Here is a 21,841-nt window from a genome sequence, read left to right as displayed (position 1 = left end):
TTACTGGCAATATAATTTATTATTTTTATTTGTTTGTTGATTCCAAATTAACCATATTTATACCTTTTTTGAAGTGGAATGAATATCGTTTCTTCAAAACTATAACAATAGCAATGGTAATACAAACGAGGAAGAGAGCTGAACCAATTGCAATTCCAATGATTTGAGAGGTGGTCAGACCACTCGATTTACATTTGTCTTGATTCTGATCGACCAGCAAACTAAAATCAGGATCCAACCATGCTAATGAATCGAAATTTGGAATGTTCATTGCAATCAATGATGATTTCACTCCATTATTCGAATCTCCAGAGCTTTCTAAAACGATATTGTTGACACTTTGAACTTTATAATCAATCACTCCATAATTGATGAATCTTGCACTCAATACTTTGTCACCCAATCTGAGATTCAAGTATTGAACTCCATTTCCAGTAATCTCTGAACTCGAACATAAATTATTGGTATCTGATGTTGAAATTGATGTGTTCATCACCAATTGAAGTGTGTTCAATTTATCTTTGAATGAATATCTGTCAATAACAACTGAATATTTCATTGATGATTTATAAATTGTGTATTCTTGATTGCCAAAAGTATAATTTGAATCTGATTCGAAATATTCCAAAGTGACATTGATTATTGTTGTTCGATTGTTTGAAATCTGCCGACTGAAAATATATTTCGATGAAATTGGTGTTGTGAAATTGTCAACACTCCAATGATCTTTGATATCAAAACGTTCGATAACATTTCCAGATGAATCCAATTCTCTGATTGAATCGATCGAAACAAGTGATAAGAAATCACTGTTTTTATCATTTTGAATGGTTGTTGGTGTTGTTGAATTGACATGAGTAACCACATCAATCAATGAAAATGAACATCCGGTTCCAACCCATCCACTTTTACATTTACATCCATTGGATGTGCATTCTCCATTTGGAAGGCAAGAGTTTGGACATGATGGTGGAATTGTATTTGTTGGTGTTGGTGTAGATGTTGGTGTTGGTGTTGGTTTTAATGTTGGAATAATGCGATAAGGCATGGAATTTTCGACAATAATATCAATATATTGATTGCTATCAAATGCTGGAATTGTTGTGATCAATCTTGTGAATGTTGTTAATGAACTGGTTAGTGCATGTAAACTTCCACCTGGTGGAATATAGTTGACTCTAGTATTGCTTGTATCATTTCCGAAACCATTTCCATATAGTGTTATGACTCCACCATCTGTTGAAATATCACTGGCTGATTCGATAATAATATTACCGAGATTGAATGGGAATGAATTGGCAGCATTGAAACCATCATATGATGCATGATTGTAACTGTTATCTACAACTCCAAATATTGTTATTTGAATCGAATATCCAGGGAGAGCAAATCTACGAGGTATATTGGCTGATATCGAATAGGTGGCATGGGTTTTGTTGATTGGAATCACTTCAAAAGGAACTATCATGTTTTGGTCATATGTCGAAATACACAGAACTGGGATGTGTCTGTATGATATTCCAGATTCCAGATCGAAAGATGTGAAATTACAATTAAACTGTGGAATTTCCAAATTTGAATTCAAACCCCAAGAATCGATTATAATTGTTGGACTAATGGAGTCACTTCTGGAATTTATAATCGATGCATTTAAGGAAATATTGTTTGATATTAAACTTGAATATTGATATCCAAATGGATCGAAAATAGAATTTGGATTTGAATAAATTGATTCGGCAATATTTCCTCCTTCATCAATCAACTTGATTCCATTTGCAAAACTGTATGTCTCACTGACACTTTCTGAATTAAATGGTATCGAAATTTGATAGGTACCACTGAATTTCGATCCACTTGTCAAGTTTGCAGGTGTAAATTTGAATTGTCTTGGAAGTAAATCAAGATCTGATGTAACATTGATATATGCTTCTGATAGACCATTGATTGAATCTTCGATTGTAATCAACCATCCAATAAAGTTAATTCCTCCGTATACAATTGATTTCGTTATCTTTGGTGGAATCATATCGATTTCTAAATGTATTTGAAATTAAAATATTGTCAAATTAGAATAATGTTAAGAAATTAATAAATAAATAAATTAATAATATTTACGATTTGAAATAATATTTAAATCAACATTATTTTGACCAAATTTGAATAAAAGAACATCTTTTGTGATAAAAGTTTTACTTTCCAAATAGAAATCGAATGGTCCAGAATTGAAATTCTTTTGGATTGTGAAATCGATTTGATATGATTGAATCATTGAATTCCAATAACCGGTGAATGTTTTCTTGATAAAATTACCTCCATATCTACCAATAATCATTGTGAGAGTTGGTTGATAATCGATATTATTGTTATCCAAAACAAAGAAGAGTGAACTGCTCATTGATGTTCCTGTTACATTCAAAATGTTGTCTTTGAATTTGAATGCAACAATATTGTCAATCGTATATGAAATTGGGAATGGTATTCTTGGTATTCTTTGGAAGTTTCCAATCATCTCATCACTTCCAACGATAATGAAATTCCCAGCGATATCGTATATTGTAAATGAGAAGATATCATTATCTATTCCATATGGTATTGTCACTTCTTTTTCATAAATTCCATTTGTTGAATTTCCTAAAACAATATCTCTTTGTGTGATTCTAAAAGGAAATGGGTTGATTTGTTCTAAACTATAGAATCCTGATAAATCATCTGTGACATTGACCTGAATGATAAATGATTTCACACCAATAAAAGGAAATATTGTAAAACTATTCAATGATGGTGGAATCGTATCCATGGTTGGAGCAACTATAATTTGTAAAGTAAACCAATATTGTTAGTTAAATAGTAGAAGTTAAATAGTAAAATCACTTACCAGGCAATAGAAGTACAGAACTTGAAGAGTTTTCATATCTGGAATTGATAGCTATTCTTTCTCCTGGAGAATATAAAGTTATAGCAATTGGGTATTTCAAGGCAAAGTTCTTGATGGTACCAGTGGCGATTCCAACTGGATAGTTTAAGTCGATATCAGGACGAAGATTCCTTGAAATATACAATGAATCTTTGGTAATTGATTGAACTGGAATTGATACATGACCTAATGGGTAGGTCACCCATTTAAAGGAAAATGCTATAAAGGTTGTAGGTATATATTCTATATTTATACAAATAAGTTAGTAAAGATTATTATAAAATACTTTATAGAATTTACCTGTCATAAAGAAATTAGAATCAAAAATTGAATATTTGTTTCCAATTATCTCAACTTTAATTGGAGAGGAAGGGGTAGGTATTACTTGAGCGAGACCAAAGTAATCTAAATTTCCTACTCGAGTAGTAATATTTCCATTGAAATAAATCAATGAATTTACTTTATTGGTCTGAGAAAAAGAACCTATTTTTGTAAATAAAGCAGTCTGAGGATCTATGGATTTAGATATATTGTAAGATCTGATCGATACAATGGAATCCTGATTAAATGGGGGAGGCATCTCAACTTCTAATAGTGTTGCATTAAAATAGTTGATGGAAATATTGAAAGGTATTGTGTAGTTGCATAACTGAGAAGGATAGATATCGATTGTTAACTTTCCAATTGATCCATCATGTCCACTGAGAACACCTGATGAATAACAATTGTTATCTGCTGGAACAACATTATAAACAAGACCATTTAAATTCTTAAATGTCATAATATACTGTCCGTATTGAGTGACAGTGCTTTTCAAAATCTCTGGTTTTATATTAAAATTTGGTCCTATATTTCATTACATAGTTATTAGTGGTCTTATTTTAATAAAGTTTGAATTGAAATTGACTTACTGATGCATGGAACTATTAAAAATGATTCAATGGTAGCTTGCTGAGTTACCAACTGCAATGACATGTTGATATTTCCTTCATTGAAATAAGTATTTATCCAATAGTAATAACGGTCATTCTTTAAAGTCACCAGTCTATTCTTTTCCTGAGTGTAGCTAACTGAAAACGAAAATAGTCCATATGAAACATTCATGTTAAAACCAACATAAAATTCTACATCACAATATCCAAATGTATCTAGAGTTGTCTGGGGTTTCCACACATTCTTTGCTATATAAACATTTTCGAAAGAAATGCTTTTTTGACATGATATTGAACTTATATTAAAAATAAATAAAATTATTATAAATAATGATATTCGCATATTTATTAACATTATTTTGATCACTTTTAATATTTTTTAGAATGATCTTTGTTTTTATATTTTTTTAACAACAAAATTAAACGGTAGTCAAAAAATCATAAAATAAAATATCTAAATCTCTTCTATTAGAATTCGAGTTTTTATGGGTTCATTTTTGACCATTAGTTTTTCAGTGAAAAAGTGGTGCGAAATCATCTTTAAAATTTTTTTTTTTTTTTGTTTTTGATAAACGATTTATTTCAGATTTTTACAAAATTCGTTTGGTTGAGTATCACAAATATCCGTATCAAAAATATAATTGAAAAATCAATATTTATCTTAAAATCATAATCTTGAGTGAAATTTTTAAAAATATTAATAGTATTGTTAATTCTAAATTATATTATAATTTTTTTTATTTGTTTGTTGATTCCAAATTAACCATATTTATACCTTTTTTGAAGTGGAATGAATATCGTTTCTTCAAAACTATAACAATAGCAATGGCAATACAAACGAGGAAGAGAGCTGAACCAATTGCAATTCCAATGATTTGAGAGGTGGTCAGACCACTCGATTTACATTTGTCTTGATTCTGATCGACCAGCAAACTAAAATCAGGATCCAACCATGCTAATGAATCGAAATTTGGAATGTTCATTGCAATCAATGATGATTTCACTCCATTATTCGAATCTCCAGAGCTTTCTAAAACGATATTGTTGACACTTTGAACTTTATAATCAATCACTCCATAATTGATGAATCTTGCACTCAATACTTTGTCACCCAATCTGAGATTCAAGTATTGAACTCCATTTCCAGTAATCTCTGAACTCGAACATAAATTATTGGTATCTGATGTTGAAATTGATGTGTTCATCACCAATTGAAGTGTGTTCAATTTATCTTTGAATGAATACCTGTCGATAACAACTGAATATTTCATTGATGATTTATAAATGGTGTATTCTTGATTGCCAAAAGTATAATTTGAATCTGATTCGAAATATTCCAAAGTGACATTGATTATTGTTGTTCGATTGTTTGAAATCTGCCGACTGAAAATATATTTCGATGAAACTGGTGTTGTGAAATTATCAACACTCCAATGATCTTTGATATCAAAACGTTCGATAACATTTCCAGATGAATCCAATTCTCTGATTGAATCGATCGAAACAAGTGATAAGAAATCACTGTTTTTATCATTTTGAATGGTTGTTGGTGTTGTTGAATTGACATGAGTAACCACATCAATCAATGAAAATGAACATCCGGTTCCAACCCATCCACTTTTACATTTACATCCATTGGATGTACATTCTCCATTTGGAAGGCAAGAGTTTGGACATGATGGTGCGATTGTATTTGTTGGTGTTGGTGTAGATGTTGGTGTTGGTGTTGGTGTTGGTTTTAATTTTGGAATAATGCGATAAGGCATGGAATTTTTGACAATAATATCAATATATTGATTGCTATCAAATGCTGGAATTGTTGTGATCAATCTTGTGAATGTTGTTAATGAACTGGTTAGTGCATGTAAACTTCCACCTGGTGGAATATAGTTGACTTTAGTATTGCTTGTATCATTTCCGAAACCATTTCCATATAATGTTATGACTCCACCATCTGTTGAAATATCACTGGCTGATTCGATAATAATATTACCGAGATTGAATGGGAATGAACTGACAGCAGCGAAGCCATTATATGATGCATGATTGTAACTGTTATCTACAACTCCAAATATTATTGTTTGAATCGAATATCCAGGGAGAGCAAATCTACGAGGAATCTCAATAGATATCGAATAGTTGGCATGTGTTTTGTTGATTGGAATCACTTCAAAAGGAACTATCATGTTTTGGTCATATGTCGAAATACACAGAACTGGGATGTGTCTGTATGATATTCCAGATTCCAGATCGAAAGATGTGAAACTACAATTAAACTGTGGTTTGTCTATAAGTGTACCCCAATAGAAATTATTGATAGAAATTGATGGAGTAACAGTGTCATTGTTTTTATCATTTAACAAAGTTGCATTTAAGGAAATATTGTTTGATATTAAACTTGAATATTGATATCCAAATGGATCGAAAATAGAATTTGGATTTAAATAAATTGATTCGGCAATATTTCCTCCTTCATCAATCAACTTGATTCCATTTGCAAAACTGTATGTCTCACTGACACTTTCTGAATTAAATGGTATCGAAATTTGATAGGTACCACTGAATTTCGATCCACTTGTCAAGTTTGCAGGTGTAAATTTGAATTGTCTTGGAAGTAAATCAAGATCTGATGTAACATTGATATATGCTTCTGATAGACCATTGATTGAATCTTCGATTGTAATCAACCATCCAATAAAGTTTGTTCCTCCGTATACAATTGATTTCGTTATCTTTGGTGGAATCATATCGATTTCTAAATGTATTTGAAATTAAAATATTGTCAAATTAGAATAATGTTAAGAAATTAATAAATAAATAAATTAATAATATTTACGATTTGAAATAATATTTAAATCAACATTATTTTGACCAAATTTGAATAAAAGAACATCTTTTGTGATAAAAGTTTTACTTTCCAAATAGAAATCGAATGGTCCAGAATTGAAATTCTTTTGGATTGTGAAATCGATTTGATATGATTGAATCATTGAATTCCAATAACCAGTGAATGTTTTCTTGATGAAATTACCTCCATATCTACCAATAATCATTGTGAAAGTTGGTTGATAATCGATATTATTGTTATCCAAAACAAAGAAGAGTGAACTGCTCATTGATGTTCCTGTTACATTCAAAATGTTGTCTTTGAATTTGAATGCAACAATATTGTCAATCGTATATGAAATTGGGAATGGTATTCTTGGTATTCTTTGGAAGTTTCCAATCATCTCATCACTTCCAACAATAATGAGATTACCTGCGAGATCAGAGACTGTAAATGAGAAGATATCATTATCTATTCCAGTTGGTATTGTAACTTCTTTTTCATAAATTCCATTCTTTGAGTTTCCTAAAACAATATCTCTTTGTGTCACTCTAAAAGGGAATGGGCTGATTTGCTCTAAACTATAGAATCCTGATAAATCATCTGTGACATTCACTTGAATGATAAATGATTTCACACCAATAAAAGGAATTATAGTAAAACTATTCAATGATGGTGGAACCGTATCCTTTGGTGAAGCAACTATAATTTGTAAAGTAAACCGTTAGTTAAATAGTATATGTTAAATAGTAAAATCACTTACCAGATGGAATAGAAAGAGAACTTTTAGAGTTTTCATATCTGGAATTGATAGCTACGATTTCCCCAGGAGAATTTAGAGATACACCAATTGGGTATTTCAAATCAAAGTTCTTGATTGTACCAGTGGCGATTCCAACTGGATAGTTTAAGTTGATATCAGGACGAAGATCCTTTGTAAGATACAATGAATCTTTGGTAATTGATTGACCTGGTATTGATACATAGCCCAATGGATAGGCAGATAAAGTAAAAGAAATGGGTTTAAATATTGTTGGTCTATAATCTATATTTATATAAATAAGTTAGAAAAGATAATTATAAAGATATATATAAAAATATTTACCTGTCATATAAAAAGTGGAATTAAAACTTGAATATTCTTTTCCAATAACCTCAACTATAATCAGAGAGGAAATTGTAGGCAATACTTGAACGAAACCAAAGTAATCTAAATTTCCTACTCTACTTAAAATATTTCCATTGAAATAAATCAATGAATTTACTTTAGTGGCCTTAACAAAAGAACCCATTTTAGCAAATAAAGCAGTCTGAGGATCTATATTTATAGTAGCAGAGAACGAACTGATCGCTATACTAGAATCTAGAGTATAAGGAGGCGGAATCACGCTCTGCAATAACGTAGCATTAAAATAGTTGATGGAAATATTGAAAGGTATCGTGTAGTTGCATAACTGAGAAGGATAGATATCGATTGTTAACTTTCCAATTGATCCATCATGTCCACTGAGAACACCTGATGAATAACAATTGTTATCTGCTGGAACAACATTATAAACAAGACCATTTAAATTCTTAAATGTCATAATATACTGTCCGTATTGAGTGACAGTGCTTTTCAAAATCTCTGGTTTTATATTAAAATTTGGTCCTATATTTCATTACATAGTAATTAGTGGTCTTATTTTAATAAAGTTTGAATTTGGAATTGACTTACTGATGCATGGAACTATTAAAAATGATTCAATGGTAGCCTGCTGAGTTATCAACTTCAATGAAATATTGAAATTTCCTTCATTGAAATGAGCTTTTGTATAATAGTAATAACCGTCCGTCTTTAAATACATCTTTTTCAATATAATTGGGGCTCCGACCGAAAATGAAAACGAGTCTCCACTTGTAACATTCATGTTAAAACCAACATAAAATTCTACATCACAATATCCAAATGTATCTAGAGTTGTCTGGGGTTTCCACACATTATTTGCTATATAAACATTTTCGAAAGTAATGCTTTTTTGACATGATATTAAACTTATATTAAAAATAAATAAAATTATTATAAATAATGATTTTCGCATATTTATTAGGATTTTATTTCGAATGATCACTTTTGATATTTTTTGCAGCATGATAACATCTTTTCAACAAACAAAATATCTTTATAATTTCGTCTTTTGATTTTATTTTTAGAAAAACAATTTTCTGCTTTTTTTTTTATTTTTTTTTATATTTTTTTGGGCAAAAGATTTTGAAGAAAATTTCAAAAAAAAAAAAGGTCTACCATATGGCCCTATCATCGAAAAAAATTTAATACGTCTTAAAAAGTTTGTTTCTTCATTTATTTTTCATTATCTTCTTAATTTCCACAATAAGATTTAATTTCTTTTTCCATTTCTAAATCATATTTGATAATATTAGTGATGTTAATATAAAATCATAATAGTCACCCTACAAAATATCATTGTTTTTAACATACCAAAAAAAGCAAAAAAAATGAAAAATTTAATTAAATTTTATTTATTTCGATTTTTCATTGGTCAACTCACTTTCAACTTAGATATATTAGGAATGTAAATGCAAATGATATTTTAGAGGGGTATTACATATCTTTATATCAACAATCAATTAAGTTAATCTACAATTTAACAAGAAACATTCAAATGAAGATTTAAAAGATATTAAAAAATAGAATTGAACTATATCTAATAATATTTATTATATTATTATTTTTATTTGTTTGTTGATTCCAAATTAACCATATTTATACCTTTTTTGAAGTGGAATGAATATCGTTTCTTCAAAACTATAACAATAGCAATGGCAATACAAACGAGGAAGAGAGCTGAACCAATTGCAATTCCAATGATTTGAGAGGTGGTCAGACCACTCGATTTACATTTGTCTTGGTTCTGATCGACCAGCAAACTAAAATCAGGATCCAACCATGCTAATGAATCGAAATTTGGAATGTTCATTGCAATCAATGATGATTTCACTCCATTATTCGAATCTCCAGAGCTTTCTAAAACGATATTGTTGACACTTTGAACTTTATAATCAATCACTCCATAATTGATGAATCTTGCACTCAATACTTTGTCACCCAATCTGAGATTCAAGTATTGAACTCCATTTCCAGTAATCTCTGAACTCGAACATAAATTATTGGTATCTGATGTTGAAATTGATGTGTTCATCACCAATTGAAGTGTGTTCAATTTATCTTTGAATGAATACCTGTCAATAACAACTGAATATTTCATTGATGATTTATAAATTGTGTATTCTTGATTGCCAAAAGTATAATTTGAATCTGATTCGAAATATTCCAAAGTGACATTGATTATTGTTGTTCGATTGTTTGAAATCTGCCGACTGAAAATATATTTCGATGAAATTGGTGTTGTGAAATTGTCAACACTCCAACGATCTTTGATATCAAAACGTTCGATAACATTTCCAGATGAATCCAATTCTCTGATTGAATCGATCGAAACAAGTGATAAGAAATCACTGTTTTTATCATTTTGAATGGTTGTTGGTGTTGTTGAATTGACATGAGTAACCACATCAATCAATGAAAATGAACATCCGGTTCCAACCCATCCACTTTTACATTTACATCCACTGGATGTGCATTCTCCATTTGGAAGGCAAGAGTTTGGACATGATGGTGGGATTGTATTTGTTGGTGTTGGTGTAGATGTTGGTGTTGGTTTTAATGTTGGTATGATACGGTATGGACTTGAATTATCGACAATAATATCAATATATTGATTGTTACCAAATGCTGGAATTGTTGTGATCAATCTTGTGAATGTTGTTAATGAGCTGGTTAGTGAGTTTAAACTTCCACCTCGTGAAATATAGCTGACTTTAGTATTGTTTGTATCATTTCCGAAACCATTCCCATATAATGTTATGACTCCACCATCTGTTGAAATATCACTGGCTGATTCAATTACTACGGTTTTAAGATCATATGGATTTGGATCTGTTAGCGCTGAAACCATATAAAGACTTGAGTGAATATATACGTTATCTACAACCCCATAAATTGATGATCTAACAAAGTATCCTTGATTAACAAATCTACGAGGTATTTCCACTGATATTGTATAGTTGGCATGTGTTTTGTTGATTGGGATCACTTCAAAAGGAGCTGTAATGTCAGAATCATAAGTTGATAAATAGAGTACCGGGATGTGTCTGTATGATATTCCAGATTCCAGGTCGATCGATGTGAAATTACAAGAATATAATATATTTCGATTTCCAAGGACCCACTTGTCACGGACGTTAACTATTGAAGGAGCAACAGTGTCATTTTTAGTATTGGAAATCGATGCATTTAAGGCAATAAGGTTTGGGATAAAACTTGAATATTGATATCCAAATGGATCGAAAATAGAATTTGGATTTAAATAAATTGATTCGGCAATATTTCCTCCTTCATCAATCAACTTGATTCCATTTGCAAAACTGTATGTCTCACTGACACTTTCTGAATTAAATGGTATCGAAATTTGATAGGTACCACTGAATTTCGATCCACTTGTCAAGTTTGCAGGTGTAAATTTGAATTGTCTTGGAAGTAAATCAAGATCTGATGTAACATTGATATATGCTTCTGATAGACCATTGATTGAATCTTCGATTGTAATCAACCATCCAATAAAGTTAATTCCTCCGTATACAATTGATTTCGTTATCTTTGGTGGAATCATATCGATTTCTAAATGTATTTGAAATTAAAATATTGTCAAATTAGAATAATGTTAAGAAATTAATAAATAAATAAATTAATAATATTTACGATTTGAAATAATATTTAAATCAACATTATTTTGACCAAATTTGAATAAAAGAACATCTTTTGTGATAAAAGTTTTACTTTCCAAATAGAAATCGAATGGTCCAGAATTGAAATTCTTTTGGATTGTGAAATCGATTTGATATGATTGAATCATTGAATTCCAATAACCGGTGAATGTTTTCTTGATAAAATTACCTCCATATCTACCAATAATCATTGTGAGAGTTGGTTGATAATCGATATTATTGTTATCCAAAACAAAGAAGAGTGAACTGCTCATTGATGTTCCTGTTACATTCAAAATGTTGTCTTTGAATTTGAATGCAACAATATTGTCAATCGTATATGAAATTGGGAATGGTATTCTTGGTATTCTTTGGAAGTTTCCAATCATCTCATCACTTCCAATTTTAATGAAATTCCCTGCGAAATCTGAGACTGTAAATGAGAAGATATCATTATCTATTCCATTTGGTATTGTTACTTCTTTTTCATAAATTCCATTTGTTGAATCTCTTAAAACAATATCTCTTTGTGTGACTCTAAAAGGGAATGGGATTGTTTGCTCTAAACTATAGAATCCTGATAAATCATCTGTGACATTGACCTGAATTATAAATGATTTCACACCAAAAGGAATTATTGTAAAACTATTCAAAGATGGTGGAATTATATCTTTATTAGGCGCTGAAATTATAATTAGTAAATTAGAAATTTTTAAATTTTTTAATAGCTACTACTTACATTGTTGCAATAACAAATCTCGGCTTACGGTTTCATATCTAGGTGATAAAGTAATGTTTTCTTGAGGTGAATTGTGTGAAATTTCAAAGGGTAAGTTAAATTTACACTTTTTGATTGTACCATAGCCAATTCCAACAGGATAATTTAGATTGATATCAGGACGAAGTGATCTAGAAAGAATCAATGAACCTTTGTATTGTGACAGGTCACTCAGGAGCAAATATCCAATGGTGTTGTTACCCGCATAAACAAATGAAAAGAGATTTGTCAATTCAGTAGGCATATAATCTATAATATAAGAATTATTAATCCCAATTAGATCTTTTTTTTTTGAAAAAACAATATCAAATACTTGCCTGTAATGTTCAATCTGAATTCAAAATTTTCATTTTTATTTCCAATTGTGGACACATTATATTTGAGAAAAGGAATTGGTGATAGTTGTATTAAACCAAAGTAATCTATATTTCCAACTCTGCTTGCGACATATCCATTGACATAAATCAATGAGTATACGCCGCGTTCGGCACTTATTAAAACTCCTGACTTGGCTACAACGGCAGTTTGAGGTTCCATTATTGATTTATAGTAAATAACCAATAAGGTATCCGGGCTTGCAGAAAAGATTGGTGGGAGTGTAATATTTTTTATATTTGCATTGTTGTGGTAGATCGCAACATTGAAAGGTATTGTATAGTTACATAAAGCTGAAGGTATGATATCCATAGTTAACTTTACAATCGATCCACTATTTCCACTTAGAACACCTGATGAATAGCAATCGGATCTAACAGGAACCACATTATAAACGAGACCATTCATGTTCTTAAATGTCGCGATATATTGGCCATTTGGAGACAGAATAGCTGATACAAACTCTGGCTTTACTCTAAAATCTGGTTCTTTATTTTTTTTTTTCAAAACAAATAGAATATACAGTTGGAAAATCATTCTCTATTTAATGGTTTGACAAACAAAAATAAAATACATACTTTTACATGGGATATTTAAGAAAGTTGTAGTATTATCTCTTCCTATTCCAATCGTTATTGTTACATTTGTATTTCCCTCTAGGAAGTTACTATTTAGTTGATAAACAAAACTATCATTCACTCCCAAAATAACTGTTCTTCTGGTAATATTTACTGCATTTCCCAATACCAACTGGAGATTTGCCAATGAAGCATTAGATTTAACACCAACGTAATAATTAACATTGCAAAGCCCTAAAGAATCGAAATCGGAACCATTGTTAGCACTCCATATAACATCTGTTGAATAAACACTAGTAAAATTAAAATAATATGGTTGACATGATATTAAAGTGATGTTTAATATTAATATACATAAAATAGATATTATATATTTCATCGTAAGTCGAAGGTCAAAAAAAAAATAAAATCTTGTCCATAGCCATAGGATGACAAGTAAAAAAAAACATGTTTGTGATATTTTTTGTGATATCCAAAAGGTTGGAAAAAATAGATTCTAAAAAAAAAAAAAAAGTTGTGACGAATGATCAAAAAACAAAAAATCCAGAGTTTTTTTTTATTTGTTTTAAATTAAAGATTGCACTGGTGAGGTGTGGGTTTCTGTGGTTTGTTGTAAAAGCTTTTCTTGTCTTCGTCTTTCGAGAGCCCATTGAACAGACCATATCGCGAGTGGTCTCATATAGGTACCTGCTCTGTATAATCCGTTTTGATCCCAGGCCTCTGGTGTCTATAATTATAGAAAAAAATTAATTTGAAATTAAAGAATTAGTTTGTTAGTTGAACTTTCTTTTTCTTTTTCTATTTTGTTTAACATATATTAAAAATATATTACTTACTTGATATTGGAATCCCCATTTATTATATGTTGAATCAACTAAACCTTTGATTAACTCCCATGCTTCGTTATCCATGAAATGAAGTAACATTGTTGATGCCAATCCATAGGATGTTCCAATCCAAACTTCACACGATTGCAGAGAGGTGGTATCAGGTCCACCTTCAGGTCTCATACCGTTGACAGCTCCACAACTACCGTTAGAGTAACTCTTTACATTGTACTCATTGATGATACTTAAAGAAGAGAGTGCTTGATCCAATGTTATATAGGAAGGTAAACCACATGCCAACAAATACCAATGACCTGCTAATTGATCAGACATAATACTATCGAAATGAGGACTAAAAAAGAAAGAATAAAAACAAGTTGTTAATAAATATCAAACATTATTACTACTAATTCATAATTAAACTTACTTTTTACTTGAATCATAATTAAAATAATGACCATTCCAAAGCTTTGTTGAATATGACTTCTTTCCCTTTTCAAAGATTTTTTTATATACAGTTTCATCTTCTTTGAGTCCGAGAATTCTAGCCATTTCCGAAGCTACTTTGACCGCTGCCAACCATAGTCCACCAGAGTATGCAGAGCATCCAAGAGCAGACCAGGCATCGTAGGTTTGATCTGGAACACCTTCGTTGTCAATGACACCGTCAATGTCAATGTCGTATTCGAATGCGCGACGTATCACCTCCTCTACGACACCCCACATCTGTAGGAGGAACGTTCGGTCATTTCCATTGATCAGATAGTCACGATAGATCTGCAGGACAAACTTGGACGGTAGATCTTTCCAACGCGAAACATCTTGAATGTGATAGGCGTTGACTCGTTTCCATGGATCCTCGCCAGGATTGCCAAGATCATGTGGAACCGCTCCTCTTACTTTTCTAGGCATATTCTTTCCGGTCTGTATGCATTCCACTTGTGTATCGCTATAGTCCAAAAGTGTAGCGTCGGCAAAATCGGTTTGTAAACTGAGTTCCAAGCGTGGCCACAACATCGCCAGTGCAAACGATGCATAGAAATGAACGTCATATGTATTGTACATTAGATAATCGACGCTCTCCAAATAGGCGAATCTACCGATGTAGTTGGGATCGTTGAGATCCTCCTGTTGGAATTTGGAAACGATTTTCTTTTGGTTGGGTTGGTCGTCTGGCGCGCCATGTGTCCAAACCGTTCCACCATCTACGAAATAGTAGAGTTCATTGAAGATTGCTTGCTTGTAGAATGTTGGAAGCGATGGATCACTCAGGATCGGGTGTTGCCAACGCACAATCTCCTCTTCCCATTTGCGGTAGTTGTAGACGGCGTCGCATGCAATGCGCTGACTGTTGTTGCCAGCGGTTCCAAAGAACTTGGTGTAGCGACGGTAATAACCGGATCCACTATTGAATCTGCAGACAGGTGTATCCCATGCCACTGAGAAGGCAACCTCTCTGGTGGTTCCAGCTTTGACCAGCACCTTGGCGGCAATGGCTGCGCCAATCGGCTTCTTGGGTGCCGACGGTCGGCTGTCCTCTGAGTTGTCCAAAACACCGGACTTGTTGAAGCTATACCAAAGGTTGGCAGCTTCCAGTCGATTCGTTGTTTCAAATCTTGAAACGAATGAAAATTGTACATCGGCGTCATCCCTAACGCCAATCGAGAGTTCCAGTGGATCTTGATAGACTTTCTTTGGGTCCACCGATGATTTCAAATCACGATTAGTTGTGAGAGTTACACCGTTGATAGAACGTCCTTGTTCATCGGTGTATTTAAAGCGTTTGTTATGATGTCCACCGGCTTGATCGACGGCAGTTCCGTCGCTGTTTTGCCAGGTGAACATCAAGCTGACTTCAGCGTCGGTACTGGCAGTGTTTTCGATCTTCCAAACGAATACACCGCATGGATACGACGACTCCTTATAGTTATTCGGGATTACAGGCGAAACTTGTTTGCAGACCAGTCGGACGTCTTGATGTGGCTCCTCATAGACAGTCCAGGCACGTGGAAACTGACCAAAGTACGACGAACGATCGCCTTTCAACGACCAATTCCAAACGTCGAGTGCAAAGTTGGATTTCGGCTTGCCCGGACAGAGCACGGTGGCGCGCTTCGTGCTGAGTGGCTGCGATTGTTGTTCCTCCATTTTGATGTAGACCGAGAATTTGTTGGCGTCGACAACCTCGCTGTTCACCATGCCGTTCTTGAGATTCCAGCGGACAAAGTCACCGCGCCAACCACGCGTAATCGATCCACTACCGATTCCACCGATCGGAACACCCATTACCGGACCGGGCTTAGGGATGTTGAACGGATCCATGATGGGAACGCGACCAGCGCTATTCTCACGCTTCACGTACTTCCACATACGATAGCCAAGTCCCATCAGCTTGAAACCCTGGCCTATCGATACTTGGAATGCTTTGTGCTCTGGGAACTGGTGGTCGAGACGCTTTGTCCAGCAGTGTAGCGAGATGTCCTCACCGAGTTTCAGCCACTTTTCAAACTCGCCTGTATCCTCTTGTGTTCCTGGTGCTTCATCGCCAATATCATTCCAAAACATATCGGTACTCATATGTAGAATACTCTGTGTTGTATTCAATGCTTTCTTTATTGCATTTCCACCGATATTTATTAAATTAGCTGCACTACTATTTAATTGTTGTCTTAAAATATTTGACTTATTATTATTATGATTGTTATTGTTATTATCATCATTTTGATAATTTAAAGAAGATGAAGAAGTAGTATCATCTTTAGATTCATCAATTAAACTACTATTACTACTACTAGATATTTCATTATTATGATTATCTTTATCTTTATCTTTGTTATTATTACCAAAGAATGAAGTAGATGTAAAACTTGAAATGAAACTGTTTAGTGGTGAAACACTGTTTGTTGATGATTGATTTGGTGATTTGCTATTTGATTGATTTGGTGATTTGTTATTTGATTGTTGTTGTTGTTGTTGAGATGTTTGATTTGGAGATAACGAAGGTATTAGTGGTTCATCTATTAATATTGTCTCTGTTGTAGTTGGTAGTGAATCAATGATGTCATTTCTAAATTCATCATTATCATCATCGTCATAATCATCATGATTATTCTGGTTGGCGATTCTTGTTGGTGATTTTATAAAAGAAGAGTTGTTATTTGAATGTTGTTGTTGTTGTTGTTGCTGCTGTTGTTGTGGTGTAACGATTGGTTCAAAGTCAGAGTCATCGAATTGAAAATTCAATTTAATAGAATCCGATGATATTGGTGATGGACGATAGCCACTTAGGTTGTTAGCTGTGTTATTATTATTCATACCACTACCGGACTGACTTAAAAAGTTGATTTCCTCATAGTCGTCGAAACTTGTATCCAACAAATTATCTGACAAATGTTGATTTTGATGTTGCTGCTGTTGTTGTTGTTGATTCTGTTGGTGTTTATTATCTTCTAAACTATCACTAAATAAATCATCCATTTTCTATATTATATCTTTATTTTAATTATCTATTTCATTAAAAATAATAATAATAATAATGTTAATGTTAATTAATATTCAATGACTAAAATAAATTATATATACACAACAACATATAAATAATAATAATATATGAATATATGAGAAATATATATTTGTATTATAATACTGAATCAATCAACTCCCGCCAATCCATCCATCACACACACACCATTCCCCCACCTACACTTTGCTTGCGTTGTTATTTGATTTTTTTTGTTTTTAAAATGAGTGATTGTTTCTTTTCGAATACAGCAATGCTATTAGTTTGTTAATGATCAAATTATAATTTTTTGTTTTTTTTTTTTTAATTAAATAAAATCTTTAAATGTCACCTCTCAACATGTCCAGGCTTCAATTTAAATAAAGATTATTAATTTTAAAAATCTTTTTTAGAAAATCAAAAAAAAAATAATATCAAATCAACAACGGTTTTTTTTAAACATGTTGTGAGGAACTTGCAGACTCAAAGAGTTGGAATACAAAGAAAGTAACAACAGTATTTAAGATCCGAAAAATGTTTGTCTTAAACTCTATTTATTACGTCTAAACCAAATATGATAAATTTTTTGTACATTCAAAAGAGTTGAATACCCAATAGTTCAAAAAAAAAAAAAAAAGATAAAAAAAAAATTTTTATTAAAAAATTCAATGAATCTTTGAATAAATAATGATAAAAAATTAAAGAAATGACTGACTGAAATCAATCATTTATTTATATTTAAAAAAAGAAAAGCTAAGAAATGATTACATTACTCTTTAATATAGTTAATTTATATACTTTTATATAAAACTTATTTATTTATTATTTATTAAATTGTAAAAATAAAGTAGAATTAATCAATCCTGATGGATATTTATAATGATTTTATAGATGATACAGTACCTTTAGTCATTGATAATGGATCAGGAATTGTAAAAGCTGGATTTGCAGGTGAAGAGTAAGTAAATAAAGTTTTAGTTAAAAGTAAAAAAAAAATATTAAAATAAATTAGAAAATTAATAATATTTCTTTTTTATTATGATGATTATTATTGTTGTTGTTCATTCCTAAAGAATTCCAAGAGCTGTATTTCCATCTATTGTAGCTAGACCAAGATATAAAGCATCGATGGTTGGAATCGGTCAGAAAGATACGTATGTCGGTGATGAAGCACAGGGTCAACGTGGAATCCTGACAATAAAGTATCCAATTGAACATGGCTTCGTTGTCAATTGGGAGGATATGGAGAAGCTTTGGCAACATACATTCTACAATGAGCTGAGAGTGTCACCCGAAGATCACCCAGTGCTACTGACGGAACCACCACTGAATCCGAAATCGAATCGTGAGAATATGGCACAGATCATGTTTGAGTCGTTCAACGTGCCGGCACTCTACGTTGCAGTGCAGGCGGTGCTGGCACTCTATGCATCGGGTCGAACGAATGGCATCGTTCTCGACAGTGGCGACGGCGTGACACACACCGTTCCGGTGTACGAAGGATTTCCGATGGCACACGCAATCATGCGGATGGACTTCGCAGGACGCGATCTCACTGCCTATCTACAGAAACTGCTGATGGAGCGTGGATACACCTTTTACACTGCAGCCGAGATGGAGATCATCAGAGATATGAAAGAAAAGATGTGTTATGTGGCGTTGGATTTCGAAAAACAGATGCAACTATCGACCTCTTCTATAATAATGGACAGGCAATATCAACTGCCCGATGGCCAGAGTATATTGTTGGGAAGTGAGCTGTTTCGGTGTCCAGAGGCATTGTTCCGACCTTCTCTAGTTGGCACAGATTCTTGTGGTGTTCATGAACTCGTTTACAATTCAATAATGAAATGTGATATGGATATACGTAAAACTCTTTTTGGAAATATTATTTTAAGTGGTGGAACTACAACTGTAAGAAGATTGATCGAATTGATATTGTTTTCATTTTTTCGATTGTTAATTAATGATAATAATATTTATTTTTTTTTTTCATTTAAATATTTAAATAGTTACCAGGATTTGCCAATAGATTACAAATGGAACTTGAATCACTGACGTCTGAAATCTATAGTGCTACAGTCAAAGTGATAACACCATTGGAAAGAAAATATGCTGTTTGGATTGGTGGTTCGATTTTAGCATCACTTTCATGCTTTAGTATGTGCTGGATTTCAAAAGAAGATTATGATATTAACGGTGCTGCTGTTGTACACAATAATAAATTAAAAGTTTGGAAAAAAAAACTATAATCGTAATATATTATACAAATTGCTTCTATTTTTATATAAATATTGCAATCATTCTTATTTCTCTACTTTTTTAGCAAAAACAAAAAAATTCAAAAATTTAAATTTTGGCGCTTTCATATTCGTTGTTCAGAGGATGAGGGGGTTTGGAGAATTTTGTCAATGAGCCAAATTGGGAAGTTTGTGTTAATATTAAATGATATTTATTATTAGTATGTAAATAACTTATTATATTGGTTAAAACAAAAAAAAAAAAACAATAAAGATAGAATAAAATTAGTTTTAATATTTTATAAATATTTATATATTAGTAGTAGTGGAAGGGTACTTGGAAGATGGTCAATAAATTATCGAATCAAACAAAAGATATAACATTTGAGATTGTAGATGACAATCTTAATATCTTTACTTTGGAGTGTTTGAAAAAGTATAGTAGATTGAACCATTTGGAGTTACCTGCTGGTGCATCTATCAACAAACAATCATTCATTACTCTTATCTCTAACTATCACAATACAAAGACATCTTCAATTTTAAAATCTAAAGAAATTGTAGATGACGTTGATGATGACGTTGATGACTCTAATAAAGAAAATAATAGTTCAATTGTAAATAATAATAATAGTAAAAACATTAGTAAAGGAAAAAGTGTTAGAAAAGTAAAGACAGTAACAACAACTACGACAAAATCAAATGCAGGTTCGACACCAAAGAAGATTAATAACAAGTCAAATAAAGTAGTCAACAAAAAGAAAGTTGAACCTGAAGTAGAGGAAGAGGAAGAGGAGCAAGAGGAAGAGGATAATAAGGAAAAAGATGAAGTAGAAGAAGGTGAAGGTGAAGGAATGACAACAGAGGAGAAAGAGAAAGAAAATGAAAGTGAAATTATCATAAAGGGTATCCTTAAAGATGTTTCAAAGAACAAGAAAAAAAGAAGAGCAGTAAGAGTAATAGTAGTAACCAAGAAGAGAAGAAGAAAGTAACATTCAATCAAACTGTCAAGATAAAGTTGATAACCATCATCAAAGGAGAGCGCACTCGTTTCTTGCCTTGTACCAACTTGAAGGAGAAAGACATTATCGAACGCTACGAGAGAGAGCTATACATGAAGGAGCGAGAGCGAGACAAGAAAGGATACAATGCACCTGGTTCACCACCTTCGCCTTCATTCAAGCCGAAGCAATGGCAGATTTCTCATCTCGAAGAGATTCAGGGTGGCGAACAAGAAAGATTTGACACTGACACCATGTCCAAAGAAGATCTCATCGAATTGCTCGAAATGAACGACCTCTCAACAACTGGTACCAAAACACAGTTGAAGAAGCGATTAGAGAGTTATATTTTATCTGTAAATGCTCAGGAGGAAGAAGATGATGAGGATGATTCTGATTCTGAAGAAGACAATAGTAATAGTGAAGAGAAAGAAGGAGAAGAAGATGATGAAGAGGGAGAAGAAAGTTCATCAGAGGAAGAAGTTGCAACACCAATTATGAAACCAACTTCAAGGAAATCAATTGTAGATTCAGTTAAAAAGACAATGTTAAAGAAAAATAATGATAATAACAGTAGTAGTACCAAAAGTGATAGTAATAGCAGCAGTAGAAAGAAAAATAAAAAACTTCCAAGTAGTCCATCGTCAGATGAAGATGAGATCGAAAAGAACTGGAAGATCTGGAGAGATACGAACAACAACAACAACAAAGGTGACAACTCGAAAAAAAAGTCAAACGATGCAGCCAACCTATACGATGCATTCACAAGTACACTTTATGTAGAGAAGAAAAAGAGAAAAGTAAACTAAACTATTTTTCCTCTTTCTTCTTTTGTACATTCTCAACAAACAACAATTCTTTCAAATTATTAATTTAATTTGATAAATTTTCAATCAAATAAATAAAACAGAAAAACAAACATTCAATTATTTATAAATAATTTTAGAGGTAATTATAACCTTTTAATTTCTAAAATACATATACCTGACATAAAAAGATATATTTGTTTGTGGATTATTATTTTTCTATTTTTTTTTTCTATTTTT

General features: G+C 32.1%; 2 protein-coding genes across 2 annotated transcripts; one reads left to right on the top strand and one right to left on the bottom strand.

The window, feature by feature from the left end:
* Positions 1–25: 25 nt before the first annotated feature.
* PPL_00357 (non-lysosomal glucosylceramidase) lies at positions 26–17,532 on the bottom strand (the record flags this gene model as incomplete). Its single annotated transcript, XM_020571387.1, has 19 exons — positions 26–2,034; positions 2,116–2,808; positions 2,876–3,157; positions 3,215–3,760; positions 3,826–4,095; positions 4,682–5,818; positions 6,116–6,601; positions 6,683–7,375; positions 7,437–7,718; positions 7,779–8,324; positions 8,391–8,660; positions 9,573–11,411; positions 11,493–12,179; positions 12,237–12,524; positions 12,593–13,138; positions 13,229–13,521; positions 13,888–13,955; positions 14,065–14,407; positions 14,483–17,532. 19 exons carry the CDS (start codon positions 17,530–17,532, stop codon positions 26–28), a joined length of 14,328 nt encoding a protein of 4,775 aa, XP_020438661.1.
* A 266-nt stretch (positions 17,533–17,798) lies between these two features.
* Positions 17,799–21,604, top strand: PPL_00356 (SAP DNA-binding domain-containing protein; the record flags this gene model as incomplete). The annotated part of the gene is made up of 6 exons (XM_020571386.1): positions 17,799–17,841; positions 18,446–18,512; positions 18,628–19,468; positions 19,567–19,785; positions 20,121–20,744; positions 20,870–21,604. The coding sequence occupies 6 exons, from the start codon at positions 17,799–17,801 to the stop codon at positions 21,602–21,604; spliced, it is 2,529 nt and encodes an 842-aa protein (XP_020438660.1).
* Positions 21,605–21,841: the final 237 nt, after the last annotated feature.

This window comes from Heterostelium album (genome assembly GCF_000004825.1).
Source record: "Heterostelium album PN500 unplaced genomic scaffold PPL_scaffold1, whole genome shotgun sequence".
NCBI classification, from domain to species: Eukaryota; Evosea; class Eumycetozoa; order Acytosteliales; family Acytosteliaceae; genus Heterostelium; species Heterostelium album.
This window is presented reverse-complemented; position numbering and strand designations above follow the sequence as displayed.